The sequence below is a fragment of the Thamnophis sirtalis genome, unplaced genomic scaffold, assembly GCF_051295495.1.
Source record: "Thamnophis sirtalis isolate CommonGarterSnake01/CBP01778 unplaced genomic scaffold, rThaSir2_p1.2 scaffold_1, whole genome shotgun sequence".
Lineage (NCBI taxonomy): Eukaryota > Metazoa > Chordata > Lepidosauria > Squamata > Natricidae > Thamnophis > Thamnophis sirtalis.
The window spans coordinates 34753491-34777468 of record NW_028261381.1 but is presented as its reverse complement, the minus strand read 5'-3'; the positions used below and the strand labels follow the sequence as shown (position 1 = coordinate 34777468).

Here is a 23978-nt window from a genome sequence, read left to right as displayed (position 1 = left end):
AGCTTGTGCATTGAGTACAAAACAAATGATGAGTACAGGGACAAAATTTTCATGTCAAAATGCATTGAGGATCAAATTTGATGAGTTTCAAAGCAGTTGAGCACCAAGGTACCACTGTACTTTAATAACCATAACAATAGAAAGGCATGGTATAAATAGAATTAAATATGTTTACACTGCCCAGTTAATTCAGAAAAGACTGCATCTATGTCAGTCAACATAAAGATACGGCTGGACTTTTGTTTTCATGAACACAACAATAACAGATCCCCATCTGCTTTCATAACATACATCTTTTGAAAATTAAAAATAGGAAGCATTACCACAAAGCAATGTCAAAAATAGATCTCCTGTGTTAAAGCAACATTAACAAACTATACATCCCTGCTGATTGATTACAAGCTCAGCCCTTATTTTCCCAATTATATTGCTACTTGTTTCATTGACTCTGGTATTAAATATGTACAAAAATATACAAGTTTGAAAACAAAACATTACAAAGAAGACTGAACTATTCCATTATTCTTTTTGACTACTATGGATCTGGTTGTTCCAGAGATGAGCCAAAAAAATTCCAGAAATAAATTTTCTGGAACAAGAAGTAATTTGTGATGTTCCCAACATAATCCAGCCTTACATTTCCATAAAATTTACACTGTGTTTTTGGATTACCCTCAGGATGGCTTCTGATATTCTACAAAATGCTATGTTCCCCGCATGGTATGTTTTGAAAATCATAAACCAGAAACATTTTCAACAGTCAGGTAATAAAGCTACAACTTCATGAATAGAAACCCATTACTTGAAGAGAAAGCATCTACAAAATAAGGCCAGATGGGACATTGTTAGAGTTGCTAGGTTACTTACATCACTCAGCTGCTTGGAATTAATTTGTGCTTGTACCATAACCAGCGAGTCTGTCACAGGGGTAAACTTGATCTGACCAGAATGTTTCTTGTATGCATGCTAGACAAATGGGGAAACAAAAGGTAATTGCATTTACTTTTTAGCGTATATCAAATTAACATTCTACTTTTCAGCATCTACAGAAAAAAAAATTTTTAAAAAAATTCCTGCATACTAACATGGTCCATTCATTCATCAACAATATATCTAAACCCATTGCTGTTTAGAAAACTTAAAGCCTTCTGATTATCAAATATATTGCTATTTTAACTAAAAGATGTGAATAGAAGCATATCGTCCCATACTTGTTACACACAGATACGGTGTTAGTCTATATTTGCACTGCTGGGGATAAAGCCTATTACTAGTAAATCTATGCAGTATATTGGAAACAAAACTTCTATCTTCAAAAAGACTAAAGCAGGGGTGTCAAACTGGCAGCCCATGGGCCAGATACATCACACACAGGCCACACCCACCCCAGCTCCGCAAAGGGAAAAATGTGATATGTCACGTGACAGCAACGTGACACGGTGAGTTTGATACCCGTGGAATAAAGCATCAACTGTTCGCAAGGCCTTACAGATGTTTCCAGTTCTGTTTCTGCAGGATCTGAGTAGCTGCCTGTGAAGGGATTGTCTGTAAAATGAAGTGGTGGTGTCATGCATATGTGTGAAAGCCACTAGGACAGTTTTTGAAGCACACGAGGGAGGCTTGAAAAAGTCAAGGCTACTTTAACATTCCCAAGAAAGTGCTTATGGAGATTCTCAATCATCCAGGTCATGGTTGTCTGAAAGATGCTTTTTCAAGAGGCAACTGGACTTTCTTGTTTTTCTTTGAAAACATTTTGCTTCTCATCCAGGAAACTTCTTCAGCTCTGACTGGATGGTGGGAAATGGAAGAATTTATACTCCATGCAGACAGCTGGTCATTTGCATTCTTTTAGAAGGTAATTGAAGCCACCTGGAGGTTTATCTGTGTCCTCAGGGTCACCTGAGTGGTGCAAATGGGTGCAGAGCCTTTTTGGAACTGTTGAAAGTTCTGTGTTGTAGACTGGAGAGAGATGATGTCATATCCTCCCCATTTGTTGAGAGACATCTGTTCAACCTTGACCTAGATCGCCTCTTTGACCCCTCTTTCAAACCAAAAATGTGTCCAAAATGTGGTCTTTGCTGTCTTCAAATGAGTGGCCTTTGTCTTTTAAATGCAGGTGGACTGCTGAATCTAGTCCTGATGGGTTTGTTCTCCTATGTTGTACCATGCATTTCAGAAGTGGTTGTTTTGTCTTCGAAGAAAGTCCAGTTGCCTCTTGAAAAAGCACCTTTGGGACTCCCAAGACTCCCAAGAAAGATGCTTTATTTCATTATAATGGCATAGGCTTTCACAGCCAATATCTCTCAGACAATGTTGAGCTTCAGAGTTTAGTAACCATGCCTAGAAAGCATCCCTTTGTGAAATATCCCCTTCAAACACTTGGCACTGCTTTAACAAAGAACATTCAATAACATAAGATATGTTCATACACGTATGTATCAGCTTTCATGGCAATATTTGTTGTATTTGTTTCCTGTTGCAAACAACAGGGGCTCTTGTAGCTTACATTCATAAAACACAGATATAAAACATCTGCAATGGGTAACAAAAATTTAAATATAAAACAGAAATACAAATAAATGCCAGAATAGTAAATAACCACTAATAAAAACTAAGATAAAATACAACCACCAGATGGGGGAAAGTAGCCAAGGTGACAGACAGGCAGCAATGACCATAAAGAGTTCCTCCAAAAGTAAACCCTTTTTTTAACCTTGTATTTTTAACCCATGACTTACTTTTACAAATTCACATGTATTGGAGAGGCTACCAACCTGTTCTAGCTCCATTGTAACAATACTACAAGCCAAGATTTTTAAAAATGGGAAAAAGGAGAAAGAGATGTTCACTCTGCAGCACAGAGCTCATCCAAGCCATTGGATGATTACACTGCAGTCTCCTCCAAGAAGTAATTCAACTTCAGTCTCCTTACCACCAGATGTCACATGTATCCTATATGTATATCTGAATAGCCACTTTTCAGCGCAGTCATAGAGAAAGAGTAACAAAGCTGGAGAAGCAAGTGCAATGCAAGACCTACTACAAACTCCAATATTGGTCTGCCAAAACATAAAAAAATTAAAATGCCCAGGTGATGCTACAAAGGCATCTCTTACCAGGCTTCACACCGATCTCTTCAGGAGGAAGTATTTGAACCAATGAACACTACAAGGAAAATACTTTGTTGTGCAGTTCTGTGGTTCCTTAAATTGTAATTTGGCATCATATGTGACTTGCCCATTCCAATTTAACCTTATACGAAAACATTGTGGCTCTTTCAGCATTATGTCTGGGTTGTTTAAGAAAAATAGTGAATTCCATTCTAATGCCACGAAAACTGGCATGAGGATGGATGTATGCAGAGAGCAGGAATGTGGAACAAGAGCCCTCATCTGCATAATCAGCCATGAGTCAAGACCAATCCAAGGAAACATACATTAGCACTGTAATATTAAAGTTTACCTTTTTTTAAAAAAACACTTCAGGAGGTTTTTTTTTAAAGACTCTGGACTATTGCAAATACAATTATAAAATCTCACACTAACAATGACTTATATCTTTGCACAATTGAGATTCTTTTCTTTTTCAGATCTGAAGCACATAAAAAAATATGACCTCATGAAAACAATTACTTACATCTTTGCATATGTCCAGCTTCTTCATGGCTTCATATTCTTGAGTTATGGTTTGAGGGAAATAGCATTTATCCTTTTCGTCTTCATAGTCTGCCCTATAGTTTTTCTAGAGAAACCACCAGAAAACATCATAAACACCATGAACTGAACAAAAAAAAAGGGTGGGGGGAATAGAGGAAAATAGGTACAATTCATACTCACGTCGCTCTTCATAGCTTCCATCTTCATGCAATGTGCTTGATAGGGGTCCTCAAAAGTGCCTATATACCGGCCCAAGACATTGGTTATGTAAGGCTCCTTGTATCTCACCTGTGGAGAAACACAATCACATGTTGCAGCAAAACAAGCAAGACTATCGTCTGGAGCAGAAACAAAGGAGAAATGTCCACCACACTTACCCCACTGAAGTTCTTAAGAACGTTGTCCACTTGATACTGTGGAGTCTCACAATAGTTAATGCTTACTCCTTTTGCTTTTTCATAAGGTTCCCTATATAACCTCTGCAAGAGTGAAAAAGAAAGAAGGAATTGTTATAGGAAGCCATATGGAAAATGTCATTTGTGAATTCATAATTAGAATGGGCACATAAGAACTATCTACCCGGCTTAATTCCAGGGTATAGATCTCCAAAGTTTCTCTTTCCAAGAGTAGCAAGGCAGGTGTTTATGGGAAACCCAAATTAGGTTATAAATAAAATGGCAAGGATACTTTGTATCAATTAACAATAGCTATTAATGTTCTGTGTAAACAGCTTTCTGATACAGATTTTCTATTTAGCTCATTCATGATTTAGCATGTTGATGTTCATTATTATTTTAGTTGAAGGTTTTTTTATCAGACAATTGACTACTTGACTCTGAATAAATTAGGATAATTAGGCATTATATAAATATCTGTGATAAAGCTGGAAGTTCCCAAATTTGATAGTCATACAAATATTAACAAATTACTGAAGGTGTGTATAGTGTATGTCCTCTTTACTGGCTACTATTAAAATGGCAGTAGATGTAGATTATAATTTTCAATGATGTGAGAATTCTTATTTCACTACTAATTTTTCTTGCTTTATAGTTCTAGAATACAGGGAGCAAAAAAATGTTTTTCCCCCCCTCTGAGGAAAACAGAACATCAGGAAGGAAGGGAGGGAAGAAGGGATACAGATTAACAAAGTTGGAAGGGACCTTGTAGGTTATAGTTCAACACACACACACACACACACACCCAAGCAGACCCTACACCATTTCTGACAGATGGCAGTTCAGTCTCTTTTTGAAAGCTTCAAGTGATGAAGCTTCCACAACTTCCAAAGACAAGCTGTTCTATTGGTTGATTGCTCTCACTGTCAGAAAATTTCCAGGTTAAAACTCTCCTTGTTTAGTTTCCATCCATTATTCCTTGTCTGGCCTTCAGGTTCTTTGGAAAAATAGCCTGACCCCTTCCTCTCTCTCTGTGGTAACAGCAGTACTACATCATCACAGATATTCTAAAATGCAACACACTCCATTTTCACTTTACTGTAATTTGTACTTACGTCATTTTGCAGTTTGCCTACTTTCAGAGAATGTAAGATCTTGGGATCATCCTGGACGCTCAAGGCTCCAATAAGCTTCCCCTTGCTCTTTTCGTAGCCTTTCTTATATTCAATCTACAGGGGGATATCAGAATAAAATACTTGCATTGGATACAAACTTTGCGTATTGCATGCTAAGCTCTCCCCCCCTCCCCATTACTCTGTGCACTTACATCACTCGTGATTTTTTGCTTGGCTTTCGCAGCCAAAATTGGGATAGCATCCATTTTGATATCAAACTTCTTTGCTTTTGTTTGATCCCAGTCATACTTATAACAATTCTAGCCAAGAGAGAAGAAAATAAACTAGGAATCAGGAGGATAAGCCTCAAAATACATAGAATTGCCTTTAAATATTTGGAAATTTCACAAAATAAGTCCATTATAAGATGGATCTATATGTACAAATTTACATCTAGAGAGACATGTAGACATAGAGAAAATAGATATCTTCATATAATGATTAATTGGTTATAGATACATCTGCACAAATATACCCATTACTTCCCTGTCCTTCACTTCTCAACCCAGACTCTTTTCTAGTAATTCTTGTGATTACAGTCACTCATGTTCTAAGTTCTTTTGAAATCCTAGAATCCAACTAGCCTACTTCTACATCATTTCAGTTTCTATTGTTTCTCCTGCCAAATATGCACAACACACTCCTACTGTATATGTGTTGAGAAATTCTGCTTTTCCTCTTCCTTCTTTTGTGATCACATCATTCCCTCATTTTATTTCATCCTCTACCAATAAATTTTGGTCTTTGTGTTGTTTTAAATATAGCTAATTAGACTGGTTATTTTCAAGCTTGAGGTCCTTGTCCATGCTGACTCTGGGTTACAACAATCTATCCAATGTATTATTTGCTGTCTGCCTAATAGATATCTCACTGCAAATATTTTAGATTCATGACCTATTATCATAGTAGCAATGTATTACTGGTAGTTATTAAGTTATTGAGTCATAAGAGCAGTTGTGCATTATACTCACATCACTGATGTTATAAGCATTAACTCTGGACTGGAGAAACAAAGGAGCATCTGGAGGTATAGAACATTTGAATTTTTCAGCCTCATGCTTAGCTTTGTAATTCATCTGAAATATAGAATGAACAAAGAGTGGTATATAAATTACTAACACACACTGCTCTTCACTATGGGAAGAATTCCTTCTCCTACAGACCAACTATGGCTATGGAGTTTCTATCGATCAAATCATCAAGGTTTTGCTCCAGTGCCCAAACCAAATTCTCTCCCAGGAGGACTACCTTGTCCAAATGATGAACCTTCTAAAGGAGCAGTTAGGAGAAAATGGCAGTGCCGATGCCAGTGGTGGATTACGGCTGGTATGCTTCTGTACAGGCATACCAGTGCCTGCTGGGAGCACCAGGTACTGTTCTGGTGAGGTGCTCCAGAGGGCCCATCCACCTGCCTGCCTTCCTTACCTGTATTTGACCCAACTGGGCCATTTGCACATGCACACAGAGTGTACAGCACCTGCGCAATGCTCTGCCGAGCAGCTGGAGCATCACAGGAAGTGGGTGCGCATGCCCCATTGCAGCATACCGGTTGCGACGAGATCTGGAACCCACCACTGGCCCATGCAGTAACAATTATTCCCTTACACCAATAGCAGCAATTTCAACTCCTTTCCTGACAAATATCTTTGAAAACTAAGAAAATTTACTACTTTCCTATCTCACATAAGCCAAAGATCTGGCCTGAGACCAAATGCTTTATTAGCAACAGAATTGATATAGGATTTTTCAATAAGCCATTCTGATGGAGGGAGCTATAAAATGGTAACCCTATCCTCACCAGTGCTTATTCAGAAAAGTTCAGACAACCACAGTAATGTTGTGGTGTGCCTGAGAGTTAAGTTTGAAGATCTGGTCAAGTGAATAACAGACATTTGTATAATTAATCTGATCCAGAGAATGGTTGACTTGGCAATGAGAGGAATGAGAGGAATTCCTCACCAAGAAGAGTGAGGAATGTGTGAGTCAATATCAAAGCACAATGGCTTCAAATGCAATTGTTGTTGGGGGCAATATGCTGACTCTGTAAACCGCTTAGAGAGGGCTGAAAGCCCTATGAAGCAGTATATAAGTCTAACTGCTATTGCTATTGCTATAATGGTCCCATTTCTGACTATTTTCTACCTCAGTAATGAGGTAAACAGGTTTAATCAATGAGGAAAGTAAATAAAGAGAGGGGGGGATGCCTCTTTAGTGTCAATTACTGGTAGCAGAAGACTTGTAGATGGACCACTAGTACAGGTCAACAAATGCACCCAGCCAACCCTGAGAACCAGGCACAGCTATGCCTTCTCCACCAAGCCAGGATGAACAGCTTCATCTTGGGGATTGCCAATTAAAGAACAACTTCCCTTCTACTTCTCTTTTCCCCACAGCTCTTCAGTCCTACAGAATATCTTAGTGGGTCAGGAGAATTAGAGGCTTTATGGTGGCTTATTCCCTGGCATCTTTCTTGCCTTCTCTTGAGGTTTTGGAAAAACTGTGGGAGAAATAACTTTGAGGCACAATAGGAAAGTTTTGATTCTTCTGTTGTCAAATGTTGAATGACCAGGGAGTCAGAGGAAATCAAAAGCAGCAGGGCAGTTTGTCCTCCCCTTTAACTTTACCTACAAATGAGATACTGCAGGCCAGCTGAACTACAAGACTCGTATTGCCTATGGTGGAAAATGCCCTTTTAAAACAGAACAAAAGTAGTGGACAATAGGCTGTTTTTCCAATGGGACAAGATTGAATTTAAATATGATCACATCCATTTCTCTGCTTCTGGAATGGTTAGGAAGGCACCTTCCTGTCACAGTAAACAGGGCATATGAAAGGGTCTTATGATTTAAACAGCTAAGGGTGCAGTTACAAACTTTTTAGAATCATCTAATTCATCATCAATGACATGGTCAGCTTCTCCAGAGCCTGAAGAGGGAAGGAGAGACAAAATAGAAGAGATGGCATAGGGTCTATATCTGCTGAAGTAGCAACCAGCAGTTTCTAGAAGTTAATATTGTGGCCTGTCAGCGGCCAGCAGAGCTGGCAGCAGATTCAGACAGTGAGGAGGTTTAGGGAGGAACATGGGCCAGTCGTGGAGTCTGGGGAAGGCTTGGACGATGGCACTGAGTCGGAGGCTCAAGGCCATCTGGTAGTTATTTGACATCAGCGATGGAGAAGAACAATGGGAGCCTGTTTCCAGTGTGTGCATGTGCAGAGTTGCCAGAAGGCAAGAACAATTAAGAAAACTGGGTCGATTTGGGAGTAAGGTTTGGAGATGATTGGCTCCTCCCATAAGACATAAAAGAGGAGCGAACAGGACGTAAGCTTTTGCAGGAAGCAATTAGTTTATCTAGTCAGTTCAAGCTTTGAAAAGTTCTGTTTGACTTTGTGCTAAATTTGGCCTTGTTCTGCATTTGGCAATTAGGTGTCTGGCAGTATTCCCAGGGAGATAAGGTGGGTGTTTATCAACATTTCCCTGAAAGTCTGTGGCAACTCAAGCAGACATCTGTCGGAACCTTCACTGACTGTTTGTGAAGCCTTGCGGACTGTGAATGGCCATAATTTACAGCTGTATAAATAAAAGAGGGTTTTGAGGACTAACATTGTGATCTATGCTCTCTCAGGAAGCGTAGGTCAGAACAGTTAAAAACGATCCGTTTGTAAACCTTTTTACACTATTCTGAGCCCCAAACAAACACCTGTTAACTGAGAAGGGCGAAAGGAAAAAAATGGCCATGTTTAAAATTCCAAAGCATAACCCTATGTAAAGGCATTGACCGTTTGGAACTGAGAAGAGCAATGTCTGCCTACCAGGGCTTAATTCTTCTCTGCAACAGAGAACCTAATCTATCTGATTCATGTCTGACAATCTTTTGCTAAATAAGCACATACATGAATAAAAGGATGAGCTTCTGGAAAACTGAGATTACTGCCATGTTCATTCCAATACATTCTAAGCAACTGCTTCCATTTGTTTTAAAAAGTGTTGCCACAAAATTCTCATTTTCCAAATAGAGAGTCATGTTATTGCAATGTAAAAAATCTGCAAGTCCAACTCAACATTAGGCTGTCTATAGCGGGCAATATAAGATCATAGAAAGGCAGCTTCCATCCGCTTCCAGATTACTTACATCGCTCAGCTGCTTGCTATTAACCTGCGCTTGTAGCAAAACTGGAGAATCCGACACTGAAGTAAATTTCATCTGGTAGGGATGCTTTTTGTAGGCAGACTAGGGGGAAAAAAACAAGCAGCGATTACTTTTCAGTAAACATCCGACTTGTGTTTTCTACTTCGTGATATGTTTTACAACCTTCTGCTCTGCTACTATCATCCATGCATCCATTCAGCAAAAATATAGCTGAGGAAGGCAGCATTTACATACATTGACAGCATGGTGTTTAAATTCAGTTCTTGTACCATCAATAATACTTCAGATATTTTCACGTATTTTTTATTTCATTTATTATTTTAAGAATATCGTGACACAATACACAACTGAGATTCTTTTCTTTTTCAGTTCTGAAGCACATAAAAATATATGACCTCATTAAAACAATGACTTACATCTTTGCACATGTCCAGCTTCTTCATGGCTTCATATTCTTGAGTTATGGTTTGAGGGAAATAGCATTTATCCTTTTCATCTTCATAGTCTGCCCTATAGTTTTTCTAGAGAAACCACCAGAAAACATCATAAACACCATGAACTGAAGAAAAAAAGGGGGGAAATAGAGGAAAATAGGTACAATTCATACTCACGTCGCTCTTCATAGCTTCCATCTTCATGCAATGTGCTTGATAGGGGTCCTCAAAAGTGCCTATATACCGGCCCAAGACATTGGTTACATAAGGCTCCTTGTATTTCACCTGTGGAGAAACACAATCACATGTTGCAGCAAAACAAGCAAGACTATCGTCTGGAGCAGAAACAAAGGAGAAATGTCCACCACACTTACCCCACTGAAGTTCTTAAGAACGTTGTCTACTTGATACTGTGGAGTCTCACAATAGTTAATGCTTACTCCTTTTGCTTTTTCATAGGATTCCTTATATAGTCTCTGCAAGAGTGAAAAAGAAAGAAGGAATTGTTATAGGAAGCCATATGGAAAATGTCATTTGTGAATTCATAATTAGAATGGGCACATAAGAACTATCTACCCGGCTTAATTCCAGGGTATAGATCTCCAAAGTTTCTCTTTCCAAGAGTAGCAAGGCAGGTGTTTATGGGAAACCCAAATTAGGTTATAAATAAAATGGCAAGGATACTTTGTATCAATTAACAATAGCTATTAATGTTCTGTGTAAACTGCTTTCTGATACAGATTTTCTATTTAGCTCATTCATGATTTAGCATGTTGATGTTCATTATTATTTTAGTTGAAGGTTTTTTTATCAGACAATTGACTACTTGACTCTGAATAAATTAGGATAATTAGGCATTATATAAATATCTGTGATAAAGCTGGAAGTTCCCAAATTTGATAGTCATACAAATATTAACAAATTACTGAAGGTGTGTATAGTGTATGTCCTCTTTACTGGCTACTATTAAAATGGCAGTAGATGTAGATTATAATTTTCAATGATGTGAGAATTCTTATTTCACTACTAATTTTTCTTGCTTTATAGTTCTAGAATACAGGGAGCAAAAAAATGTTTTTCCCCCCTCTGAGGAAAACAGAACATCAGGAAGGAAGGGAGGGAAGAAGGGATACAGATTAACAGAGTTGGAAGGGACCTTGTAGGTTATAGTTCAACACACACACACCCGCCCAAGCAGACCCTACACCATTTCTGACAGATGGCAGTTCAGTCTCTTTTTGAAAGCTTCAAGTGATGAAGCTTCCACAACTTCCAAAGACAAGCTGTTCTATTGGTTGATTGCTCTCACTGTCAGAAAATTTCCAGGTTAAAACTCTCCTTGTTTAGTTTCCATCCATTATTCCTTGTCTGGCCTTCGGGTTCTTTGGAAAAATAGCCTGACCCCTTCCTCTCTCTCTGTGGTAACAGCAGTACTACATCATCACAGATATTCTAAAATGCAACACACTCCATTTTCACTTTACTGTAATTTGTACTTACGTCATTTTGCAGTTTGCCTACTTTCAGAGAATGTAAGATCTTGGGATCATCCTGGACGCTCAAGGCTCCAATAAGCTTCCCCTTGCTCTTTTCGTAGCCTTTCTTATATTCAATCTACAGGGGGATATCAGAATAAAATACTTGCATTGGATACAAACTTTGTCTGCGTATTGCATGCTAAGCTCCCCCCCCCCCCATTACTCTGTGCAACACTTACATCGCTCGTGATTTTTTGCTTGGCTTTCGCAGCCAAAATTGGGATAGCATCCATTTTGATATCAAACTTCTTTGCTTTTGTTTGATCCCAGTCATACTTATAACAATTCTAGCCAAGAGAGAAGAAAATAAACTAGGAATCAGGAGGATAAGCCTCAAAATACATACAGTAGAAGATGCTTTTATCTATAACCATACCTTAGTTTGGTTGAGAAAATGAAAATATTCTTCAAGTTAAGAACAATAAGTTCTAGCCAACTGAAATATAAATTCTAACATTTCTATGTGCTATCATGAAATGCTATTAAAAATATAATCACTTTTTTAAAAAATCGGAACTTGTAAAAAAGTCTCATGAGATGAATAGTACACGATATGCAAATACATGATGTAACCAATCCATTCTCTGCAGTACTCGAACATCAAGGCAGAGTGCATTCATCTAATCAAGTTCTTTATCAGCACCTGATCCTTGCCTCAAAACCAAGCTGTGATTTATCACATAATTGGAGGTATATCTATTCAACCACACACTCTTCCATAATATTCCCAACAACTGGTTTTTAGATCTACTTTTCCAGTCTGCAGAATTTGATTAGATTCTTTCCTTATCATTCCTGCTACCTTTTTCCTTTCTCCTGACTCATATAGTCTTTCCTAAATATTGGTTGAGAAGTTTTCTTTTCTTTTTTATCTTTCTTCTTATGTCATAATTCTGACATGCTTCATTCTTCTTCCCCAACAACCAATATGCTCTGGACTCCTTTCTCTTTGGTTCTAAAATTAAGTTAGTTCTCTTTTCCAGTTTAATGTCCTTGCTCATACCGACTATGGATTATGAAAGATGCCCAGGGTCTTCGGAAGGCATTCATCTAGTCTTACACATTGCCCTATTATCCTAGTAGCAATAGTAACAGTTCACATAATTGAGTCAAAACTTAAATTATATATTATATAACTCTAACTGCAAAACAACCATACAGAAGTCTTATACTTACATCACTGATGTTATAAGCATTGACTCTGGACTGGAGGAAAAACGGAGCATCCGGAGGTATGGTACATCTGGCTTTTTCAGCCTCATGTTTGGCTTTGTAGTTCATCTGAAATGCAGAATGAGTTAATGAGGATTTAAAAAGCAACTGTGGGGACATATTAAAATGTCACGCACAGAGTTTTTTTTATTAGGAATAATGTCTGCGAAATACAAAAAAGAAATCCAGTATTTAATACTATATATAATTACGGAGGCAAGGATTGCCTTTGCCCAGAAATGGAAAAACAAATTAACTCCATGAAAGATGAAATAATAAGAAAGGTTATGGATTGTGCTGAAATGGACAAACTAACTAAAGAAATCCAGGGAAAAGAAGAATCAGAATTCTACCAGATACGGGATAAATGATATTGGTGGATGGAGGAAAGAAACAAGAATCAATGAAGGAATACCACAAAACTCAAAAATAATAATTATGAGTAAAATAAGGGGGTTAAGAATGGTGAAATCCAAATGAAATATAATAGAAGGAGAAATAATATAGGGTGAGCGGTATCGATTGATAATTGTTCTTAGAAAGAACAGGAAGCTCCTGTTCGTATTGTATTGTGTAAATGTGGTCTATTTCTAGGTTTTGTGTGTGTATGTACTTTCATGTTTTTAAATAAAATAAAAAATAAAAAAATAGAAAATGTCACGCAAACACAGTGTTCAGAAGACAGGTAGATAATTTCTCAACAATGTGCGACATATGTATCTAGGGCAGTGGCATACCTCTGTTAGTATCTGCACAGCAGAGGAGAAGAGATTCTTGGCACCATCAGGTTAAGAATGTCTTTGGCTTTCAGTGGGCCAACAATCAAAAATGATCACTGTCATTTTGTAAACACTGAATCTAGTTCAGTATCAACTGACAGTTCGAGAGGAGATTCTTGGCACCATCAGGTTAAGAATGTCTTTGGCTTTCAGTGGGCCAACAATCAAAAATGATCGCTGTCATTTTGTAAACACTGAATCTAGTTCAGTATCAACTGACAGTTCCTGACAATTCTTTCCAATCACTTAACATTATTGCAATGTTAAGGACTTGCAAGTCCCAAATAATCATGAACTCTTTCTCAGACAACTTAGCAGAAAATATAAGACCATGCAAAGCCTTACGTCACTCAGCTGCTTGGTATTAATCTGTGCTTGTAGCAAAACTGGAGAATCCGACACTGAAGTAAATTTGATCTGGTCAGCATGCTTTTTGTAGGCAGACTAGGGAGAAAGTTTTTAAAAATCAGTGGCAAATTAATTTTTGGTAGACATCAGGTTTATGATTTTGTAATTCATGATACATTTTATGAAGATTGATTGTGTTACCATCATCCCTGCAGCCATTCAGGAAAAGTACAGCAACTTTTAAATTTGCTGTATGAATTCAATTCTTGTGCCACTGGCAACACTTCAGATATTTTTGGATCATGTAATATCTTTTATTTGATTTATTGTTTTAAGAATTTCATGAAATAATATACCACTGAGACTCTTTTATTTTTCACTAGAACAATGACTTACATCTTTGCATATGTCCAGCTTCTTCATGGTTTCATATTCTTGAGTTATGGTTTGAGGGAAATAGCATTTATCCTTTTCGTCTTCATAGTCTGCCCTATAGTTTTTCTAGAGAAACCACCAGAAAACATCATAAACACCATGAACTGAAGAAAAAAAGGGGGGAAATAGAGGAAAATAGGTACAATTCATACGTCGCTCTTCATAGCTTCCATCTTCATGCAATGTGCTTGATAGGGGTCCTCAAAAGTGCCTATATACCGGCCCAAGACATTGGTTATGTAAGGCTCCTTGTATCTCACCTGTGGAGAAACACAATCACATGTTGCAGCAAAGCAAGCAAGACTATCGTCTGGAGCAGAAACAAAGGAGAAATGTCCACCACACTTACCCCACTGAAGTTCTTAAGAACGTTGTCCACTTGATACTGTGGAGTCTCACAATAGTTAATGCTTACTCCTTTTGCTTTTTCATAAGGTTCCCTATATAATCTCTGCAAGAGTGAAAAAGGAGAAGTAATCATGGAACAGGGATTTAGAAAATATTTCTTATATGCATGATGTTGTCTCCCATTTAGAAAATTTTGCTATTGAAATGCTGGTTATCTTGAGAAATAATAACAAAAATTTATGGGAAATAAATAGCGCAACCAATATATGAAAAAATAGTTAATGGGCCAATACGAAGAAGAGGGCCAAGGAACTTGTACCGTAGTTAGTTGGATTTAAAGGGTGAAAAGTTTAAGGAACAAAAAACCATTGTTCAATATGTATACCATACAGCCAATATACTGGTATTCATTTGAAATTAAATATAGAGCCAAGATTATAATATTTCTTTTTTAAAAATGCTTAGGACTTGTTATTCCACACTCAGTCTCCTTGCTTGTAAGCTCCTGGGATCCAAGGAAAATGTTGCATGCCTCCCACTCTTCCTATTTTCACAATACTGTACATTGGGTTTACTTACATCACTTTGTAGCTTGCCTACTTTCAGTGAGTGCCGGATCTTAGGATCATCTTCAACACTCAAAGCTCCAATAAGCTTTCCTTTGCTCTTTTCGTAGCCCTTCTTGTACTCAACCTAATTGGGAAAAGAGAATGACATAGTTTCATATGCTATAAATTTGTATAAAAATGGAGAGCCACGAACTGCCTTTTTTTAATTTCTGTGTAACACTTACATCACTTGCAATTTTTTGTTTCGCTTTGGCAGCCAGAATCGGGATTGAGTCCAATTTGATATCAAACTTCTTTGCTTTGGATTGATCCCAGTCATACTTATACCAATTCTAGCCAAATGAGAATGATAAGAAAACATAAGGAAAGTATAACATAAAGAATCAATGCTGCCATTTACTGTAGAAAATATATAAAATCACAACAATGTGGTGTATTTAAATAATGCATTGAAATCTGTGCATGCTTTGAAAACCTGGTTTGTAACAGGTTTCAAAGAAATACTAGGTTCATCTATGTGTTGATTTTATAAAATGACTAGATCCCTCTTAGTTTTATAAGATCATATATTAATTCAGTGATAGTTGTATCCAAAATTTGATTCCACTAACAGTGTTGAGTTATCCACATAATGTTTCTCTTGTTTGTTTTCCATTGGTACACATTTCTCTTTCCTTTATCTCTCTATTTCCTTTGCTTCATTCTATGCTCTTTCTTCATCTCTACTGAATTTTTTTTCAATACCCCACCTGTCAGTCACTTTCCCACTTAGTCTTTCCTTAACCAGCATATCTCCATTTCTTTTATTTGCTTCTCTCTGTCCCTCCCTCCCTTCCCCTCCCCACTCTCCAATTCAGTCATTTAATGTTTCCCTTTTAGAGATTTCTTTTTTTCCTTACTGTCTTATAATCCCCCCAACATGCCATCCAGATGCAGGGTACCTAGTGCTAATAATTCAAAGTTAATGTCCAGGTATGCCACCTTCCTTCCTTAGTGGATTTTTGATGGTAAATAAAAAATGAAGCAAGCAGTAAGATTGGGAAGGAGAAACTACAACAATGATAAATAGAATATGAAAACCTCTGCTCACCCATTGAATTCTGTAAATGTAGAAGAATAGCTGCACCATAGTAGCAACATCTGGAAGTACTAGTTGTTACTTCTTCTTGCTTTCAATTTTTAAAGTTATTTCTAAATCAGCACTAGACTTGTGTCCTTCCCTTTCTCCCATTCTTTTGGCTTTTCTTTTTTTAGATTTTTCTCCTTCAGAACATAGCAAGTGTAAACCAGCAACCTCTATCTCTATTTTTACTTTTATCTCTATCTCTATCATATCTATCTGTCTGTCTGTCTGTCTGTCTGTCTGTCTGTCTGTCTATCTACCTACCTACCTACCTACCTACCTATCTGCTTTTACATCACTAATATTATAGTCATTAACTCATTCATAGTAATAATATTATTATTAATTATGAAATTGAATCACAAGAACATTGCCCATAATACATACATCACTGATATTATAAGCATTGACTCTGGACTGGAGAAGCAAAGGAGTATCTGGAGGTATGGAACACCTGGATTTTTCTGCCTCGTGTTTGGCTTTGTAATTCATCTGAAATGCAGAATAAGCAATGCCATAAAATGAGTTAACATGAAAAAAAAGTTGAATTACAATACTTCAATTCATTGCTAACATGAAACCTGATCAAGACAATGTATTCAAATGTTTCAATTCAAATATTTCAAAAGCGAGCCATGGTTAGCCTTTTTGTTCACCAACATAAGGATGTGTATCGGTAGAATGGATCAGTATAAATCATCTGGAATGAAATATGTTTCGCATGCAGACAAAACAGTTTGCTTGCTTTCCTATGATTCAGCTTCTTCAATAAAAATGGTAAGAGATTGATAAAACTTTCAGGGTATAGGGAAATTTCAGGTTGGTATTTGGACATGCTGTCATTAAGACTTGAGGCAGTTTGGTGCAGTGGTTAAGGCATCAGGCTAGAAAGCAAGAGAATGTGAGTTCTAGTCCTGCCTTAGACACAAAGCTAGCTGTGACCATGAGCCAATCACTCTCTTTCTCTCAACCTTAAGAAGGAGATAGGCACAAACTACTTCCAAAAATATTGCCAAGAATTAAACCAAGCAGTCACCAGGATTCAAAAACCTGATTCAAAGACACAACAACCACCACCAAATCATTAAGACTGGTTGCTGGATTCTAAAACGCAAGGCACCCTCCTACTTTGCTATCTTATCTGTGTGAGGTCTAGCTTACTGTTCTGTTAATAGAAATCGTATATGCAGATATAATGGGAGGAAGCCAATTTTATTCCCCAAGTAGTCTCATCACTGACCCACAAAATCAGGTGTTGTATGTATACAGAGGAGAAGGAAGAAATCTGGTTCCACCTTTCAGTTTATTATAATTGGCAAACATAGCAATACCATGTCTGAAAAAGTGGGGGTTTGTGCTTTAAGTTTTTTTTTTAACTATAGAACTTAAGACATGAAAATAAACAACCACCATATTGAAGAATATGCCAGGGTAAGTGAAGAGAGAGATTCTTCCTATACCCAGCTCCATCGATTTCTTTCCTTATCCTTCTCCACAATATCAGATACCTCAGATGACACAGTCCTGAAGCCTCTATTGCATGGGTGTTAAACAGTGGTGAAATTCATTTTTTTTACTACTGGTTCTGTGGGTGTGGCTTGGTGGGCATGCCTTGGTGGGCGTGGCAGGTGATAGATGCTGCAAAATCTCCATTCCCACCCAGCTCTGGGGCCAGCCAGAGGTGGCATTTGCCGGTTCTCCGAACTACTCAAAATTTTTGCTACTGGTTCTCCAGAACCTGTCAGAACCTGCTAGATTTCACCCCTAGTGTCAAACCTGATCACATCATGTGATGTATCACAACGTATCGTGATGTTTTTTGCCTTTGTGGAGAAGGGGTGGGTGTGGCCTGCATGTGATGCCCCCCGGTCAGCGGGCCACCAGTTGGACACCCCTGCTCTATTGGAAATTAACCATTGTTTATTCAATATGCAATAATCTACTGCATAATGCTTTAAAAAGCAGAATAGGTATGTTTCTTGGTCTACCATGAATTATTCATTTGCCCTTTTCATTGTTAAAAATGCAGCATTATGACTGGAAACATTTTACCACACACAAAGGTTCATGAAGTATGGAAACCAGAGAGGAAGTCATTCTTTAAGTTGCAGGTTAACTTACATCACTTAACTGCTTGGTATTAATCTGTGCTTGCACCAAAACAGGAGAATTCGCCACCTGAGTAAACTTTATCTGATCTGGAGGCTTCTTGTAGACAGCCTGGTTGAAATGAAAGCAATGCATAATGAATTTTCAGGCTGCAGCACTATGGTCTTCCATTTTTGTATCAACATATATCAAAGATAAACAAAAAACCCCAAAAAAGCAGCATTCAAAAGAAATAGCACAGCAGTTAATGATGCCGATTGAATAAACATCTAGTTGAGAAAATCATGATATAATATTATTGTCTGGAGTTCTCAGATGATTTTTTTTATATCAAAGCATATAATCATTAAGAGGCCTCAGTATGTTTTGTATCTGGAATGATAGCAGATTGTAATGTATCTGTTGCATCTAGAATACATTCTCAACAAACATTGAGATTAATCAAGGGCAGAAGTAACAGTGGAAGGGAATGAGTGGTCTCTGTCTTGTGACAACTTCTGAATCATTTCACTATCCAGGCAGATAATGACTGGCAAACCAATAACTAGTCAGATATTTATAATTCTGGCATAACTAGGTGTGTTGTGTATAAAACCCCACTTCTAGATATAGTTAAGGAGTCTTATCTTTTTTGCAAGCTCAGCCATGGTTTATTTCGCAGGGTCCAATAAGCCCTCCCATGGCAAGGCTAAGGGTGTTGTGCAAATACAAATAGGCAATAAATATGACTGTATTTATTTGATTTAGCATGAGATAAATCAGAATGTATTACAAGTAGTCCTCGACTTACAACAGTTTATTTACTGATGGTTCAAAGTTACAATGGCACTGAAAACAGTGACTTAGGGCCATTTTTCATACGACCTTTGTAGCATCCCCATGATCCTGTGAACAAAATTCAAATGCTTGGGAACTTGTTCAAAGTTATGACCATTGCTTCATCCCAAGGTCATGTAATCACTTTCGCAACCTTTTGACAAGCAAAATCAACGGGGAAGCCAGATTCATTTAACAACCATGTTGCTAACTTATCAACTCCAGTGGTTCACTTAACAACCAGGGCAAGAAAGGTCATCAAATAGGACAAAACCCACTTAACAAATGTTGCACTTAACAACAGAGATTTTGAGCTCAATTGTGGTCAAGGACTACCTGTATTTCCTGAAATTCTGAAAGCTTTCAGCCTATTATAGTCATGAAAACATCAAAAGTTATCACATGCTCAATTAAGGAGATGATGCAGACGTGGGTTCCTACCGGTTCGCCCCAGTTTGGCTGAACCGGTAGTGGTATGGCAGCCTGGGTTGCTGAAACTGGCAGCGACCCAGGCCTGTCACGCCCCCAAACTGGTTCCCCAGCCTCCGTCGCCATTTTGTTTTTGAGTTCTGCGCATGCACAGAACAATTTTAATTGAACTGTACATGCGCACGCATCCAGCATGGACGCATGCAAAGCACACGCACGAGCGAACTGGCAGTGAAGCCGGCCAGAACCCACCCCTAAGATGATGGATAACTTTGACTTATTTACTATTCAGTAATGTGAACTATCCTTGATTCAGCCATACATATCATCACTTAATGTGTTTGTGAGTAAGCGAGTGCACACAGTATTAAAGCTGGTTATTCACACCACCGTGTCCAATTCTACAGACAGTGAATTGAATTGATATATTAGATTTCACTTGAGAAATTATGTATGTGACCCAAACACATGTTAACCACTAGATGTCATGAGCTGCCTATAAATTAATATGATGATGTAAGATGTTAGAAGGATACCACCTAAGGACAAACTACACATTACATGCAAATAAACTTTTTTTTTTTAAATTAATACAAAGCAACCTCTTCGGGCTGCAGTTTTCAGCCAAGACCAAGCAAATAGCATAGGCTACAAATAGTTCAATTCAATGAGTTTTTTTTTCTTATTTCACTCCTTTATTCAAAATCCCAGTTCTTCAATATTCCTGTTGGAATAATGGAACTCAGTGATGTGATCCTAATTCAACATAGACCGTGATTCTTAAATAGAAAGCAGAATAAATATTCCAATAGAAGATAGATTTTTTCCCACTTCTGTGAAATATTAAAACACATGACTCAATCCGTAGTCAGATTTAAGGGGTCCTTGGTGCTCTCTGAGCTTGCTCGTTTGCTCGTGGACGTTTCATTATCCAAACTAGGTAACATCATCAGTACTAGCACTAATGATGTTACCTAGTTTGGATAACAAAATGTCTGCGAGAAAACAAGCAAGCTCAGAGAGCACCAAGGAGCTCTGATGTCAACCCTGAGCTACAAATAGTCAGATTTTAAGTCTGTGTTCACTTATGCAGGTGCAGCGTTTGTCTATCTTCAAAATGCATTTCATAATTTAGGCATTCAGATTGCTTTAAATAAGTTTTGAAAGACATGCTTCCCCCCCCCCCCGCCCTACCATCTGAGGTAATAAGCCATACAAGATTTCCCAGCAGCTCTTACATCTTTGCACTTGTCCAGCTTCTTCTGGACTTCATATTCTTGAGTCAAGGTCTGGGGGAAGTAGCAGTTAGCCTTTTCCTCTTCATAGTCCGCTTTATAGTTTTTCTAGAGAAACAATAAGGGATCAGTAACCATAACAAACCACTGAAGCCAGATTAGGTGCCCAGAACTCATACTCACGTTGCTCTTCATAGCTTCAATCTTCATGCAATGCGCTTGATAGGGATCCTCAAAGGTGCCTATGTACCGACCCAAGACATTGGCTATGTAAGGCCCTTTGTATTTGACCTAAAAAAAAAAGAATACCACCAGTTTTTTTTATAAGAAACTGCACGACTTTATCTGGAGCCCATTAAAGAACTATTTCTATCACACTTACATCACTAAAGTCTTTCAGAACATTGTCGATTTTGTACTTTGGAGTCTCGCAGTAGTTAATACTTTTTGCTTTGGCTTTCTCGTATGCTTCTTTATATAATCTCTGCCAGGGGGGAAAAAAAGAATCTAAAGTATTATAGCAGTATTAACATAAGAGGAACACAGGAAAAAAATTAAATTCTTCTGCTGATTATGATGCCATCAAACCTGTGCTGCCTTCAAATGAAGCAAGTAGGTATAGAATGCAAACCTTTATTTTCAGTTATTTATCTTATCCAAGTTATGAACACTGGGAAACAAAATGATTTCTGGAGGAAGTAAGAGAACCAGCATCCTCTTTTCTACAATGGTAGACAAGATTTATGTACAATTTCTTATTCTAATATAAGAAAAACTCTGTCTTCCATATGTCTCCTCCCTCTTATATTTTGATTTTAACTCAGAGCTGTGTTGCTTCTGAACCTGGGGATAATATTCGAATGGCATAAGCTCTGAGATTTCTTTTTTCTTGCATCGTCTAAACTTTGCTACTCTTCTTTTTAAAAATGGTCTTAAAATAATAGAATACAAAAGGAAATAAGAAATAAGATGAAACACAGGTAGTCCTCAACTTACAACAGTTCATTTAGTGATCATTTGAAGCTACAACGTCACTGAAAAAAGTGACTTGCGATCATTTTTCATATCTACAACCATATTAGCATCTCCACACAGTTATGTGGTCAAAATTAGGATGCTTGGCAACTGGTTCACAGTTATGATTGATGCAGTGCCCCGGGGTCATGCGATCACCTTTTGTGATCTTCTGACAAGCAAAGTCAATGGGGAATCCAGATTCGCTTAACAACCACATTACTAACTTAACAACTGCAGTGATTCTCTTAACAACTGCGACAAGAAAGATCATAAAACAGGGCAAAATTCACTTAACAGATGTCTCGCTTAGCAACAAAAATTTGGGGCTCAATTGTGGTAATAAAATGAGGACTAACTGTACAAGAATAATTACTAAAGATAGATTTTAAACATACCCTGTTTCCCTGAAAATAAGACCTCCCCAGATAATAAGCCCAATCAGTCTTTTGAGGGCATGCGCAAAAATAAGCCCTCCCCCAAAATAAACCCTCCCCAAAAATATTGCAATATAGCAGCAGCCATGGGGTGACCACGCTCGCCGCCTCCTGCACCTCAACAATAATAAGACCTCCCCGAAAATAAGGCCAAGCACTTATTTCAGGGGTCAAAATAAAATAAGACCCTGTCTTATTTTCAGGGAAACATGGTAGTGAAAAAACTTTCATTTGTGTATTTGTGTCCCCAACCACCAACCAGTTTAAATACTTGAACAATATGATCGTTATTGATTTCTCTTTAAGTCCCAGAAACCAGATTCCCAATGTATAAATTTGTCTTGTATAAGGCAAATTTAGATCTTGCATTGTTAGAAGCCCAGCATTAGTCCAAATGTAGACTTCAAATTACTACCATCTCTGGACACAGGTTCCTGCTAATTAAGGGGGAAATGAATTATATTGTGTGATGCCTAAAATTTAGATAATTTTACACTAAATTCCCCAAACAACTCTTCCTAAAATTGAAGGTTTAACACCCCCCCCAGAGCAGCCTGAGCCATGTTCATTTTATGTCATTCCCAATTCACATGTGCTGCGAAGCAAACTGTAATCCCAGAACATTCTTCACTCACTGACCTGACTCATAATATACCTGGAGAAGCAAGACACTCTGGCAGAAGGTTTACAAGAGTGGTGTCAAACTCTATTTCAATGAAGGCTGCATCATGGTTGTGTTTGACCTTGGGGGGCCAGGGTAAGCATGGCCAAGGTGCATGTGGCCAACTGAACATCACTTGTGTCAGGGGAACCTGTGGTGACCCGAGTACTCTGCCAGTGAAAATGGGCTCCCGAGATCCATTTTCAGCTGCAATAGCCTGCTGCAACCTTCTGCCAGCAAAAAATTGAGTTTGGGAGGGCCGCATGAGCGCTCCCAAGCTCCATTTTTGCTAACAAGGACACTGTGGGCCGGTCCTTTGCTGTTTCTAGGCCAGGCCACAGGCCAGATCTAAGCACCCCACGGGCCATGAGTTCCACCCCACTGATTTACAAAATGGAAGCAACAAAGGAGAATGCTTTATCTGAAGTCCCCCTATGCAGCCATTGTCCAAAATTAGAAGATGCACAAAGTTGGTAGCTCTTACAACACAAATGGAATAGAGAGTGAAATCTTTTTTAATAGATATTATACTTTGGGATTCTGTGGTAAGTACTATGTGTTTGAAGTAAGCAAATTATAAGCTTATTATCCTCAAACAAGATGATGTATCTTGTCCACCAGTGACAGCAATTGAAATAATATTTAAAAAAGGAACATTCTACTCAAAGGAAATTTTATCATTACACTGATCTAACCAATTTGTTGATTAAATTTTGCATTCTTATAGCAAGACAAGATGTCACACAGCAAACCTATTAGTAAAGAAGTCTAATTTTAAATAATATATAATGATGAATTGTTGAAATTTTGTTTTGTCAAGCATCCCTAGGGGGGAAAATAGCATACTTACATCATTTACTTTATTTGCAACAGCTTTTAGATGCCTGAGCATCGGATTCTCCGTTGCTGGAAGTACATTATAATCTGCTGAACCTTTGGCTTTTTCATAATCTTCCTTGTATTTTATCTAGAAAAATTAATAGGGGGGATTAATTCATTTTCCAATTTTACAACATGCTATTTTGGTATAACTCAATGACCTTTTTATTTGGACTTTTAGCTCAAAGGCTTTTTTAAAAAACTGGAAACATTCATATACCATTCTAAAGCGAACACA

At 37.9% G+C, this 23978-nt stretch overlaps 1 protein-coding gene across 1 annotated transcript in view; it reads right to left on the bottom strand.

Annotated features, from left to right (window-relative positions):
* NEB (nebulin) overlaps positions 1–23978 on the bottom strand; it is a 221952-nt gene that overhangs the window by 177977 nt on the left and 19997 nt on the right. Inside the window, exons 13-38 of the mRNA XM_087710553.1 lie at positions 23712–23828; positions 21132–21233; positions 20933–21040; positions 20753–20857; positions 18282–18380; positions 16548–16652; positions 15262–15369; positions 15048–15161; positions 14470–14571; positions 14273–14380; positions 14082–14186; positions 13683–13781; positions 12523–12627; positions 11526–11633; positions 11309–11422; positions 10183–10284; positions 9986–10093; positions 9791–9895; positions 9357–9455; positions 6198–6302; positions 5379–5486; positions 5167–5280; positions 4034–4135; positions 3837–3944; positions 3637–3741; positions 868–966 (exon numbers count right to left, since the gene is read on the bottom strand). Of these exons, the coding sequence (XP_087566679.1) occupies positions 868–966; positions 3637–3741; positions 3837–3944; positions 4034–4135; positions 5167–5280; positions 5379–5486; positions 6198–6302; positions 9357–9455; positions 9791–9895; positions 9986–10093; positions 10183–10284; positions 11309–11422; positions 11526–11633; positions 12523–12627; positions 13683–13781; positions 14082–14186; positions 14273–14380; positions 14470–14571; positions 15048–15161; positions 15262–15369; positions 16548–16652; positions 18282–18380; positions 20753–20857; positions 20933–21040; positions 21132–21233; positions 23712–23828 (2754 nt within the window). The remainder of the gene's footprint in view (positions 1–867; positions 967–3636; positions 3742–3836; positions 3945–4033; positions 4136–5166; positions 5281–5378; positions 5487–6197; positions 6303–9356; positions 9456–9790; positions 9896–9985; positions 10094–10182; positions 10285–11308; positions 11423–11525; positions 11634–12522; positions 12628–13682; positions 13782–14081; positions 14187–14272; positions 14381–14469; positions 14572–15047; positions 15162–15261; positions 15370–16547; positions 16653–18281; positions 18381–20752; positions 20858–20932; positions 21041–21131; positions 21234–23711; positions 23829–23978) is intronic.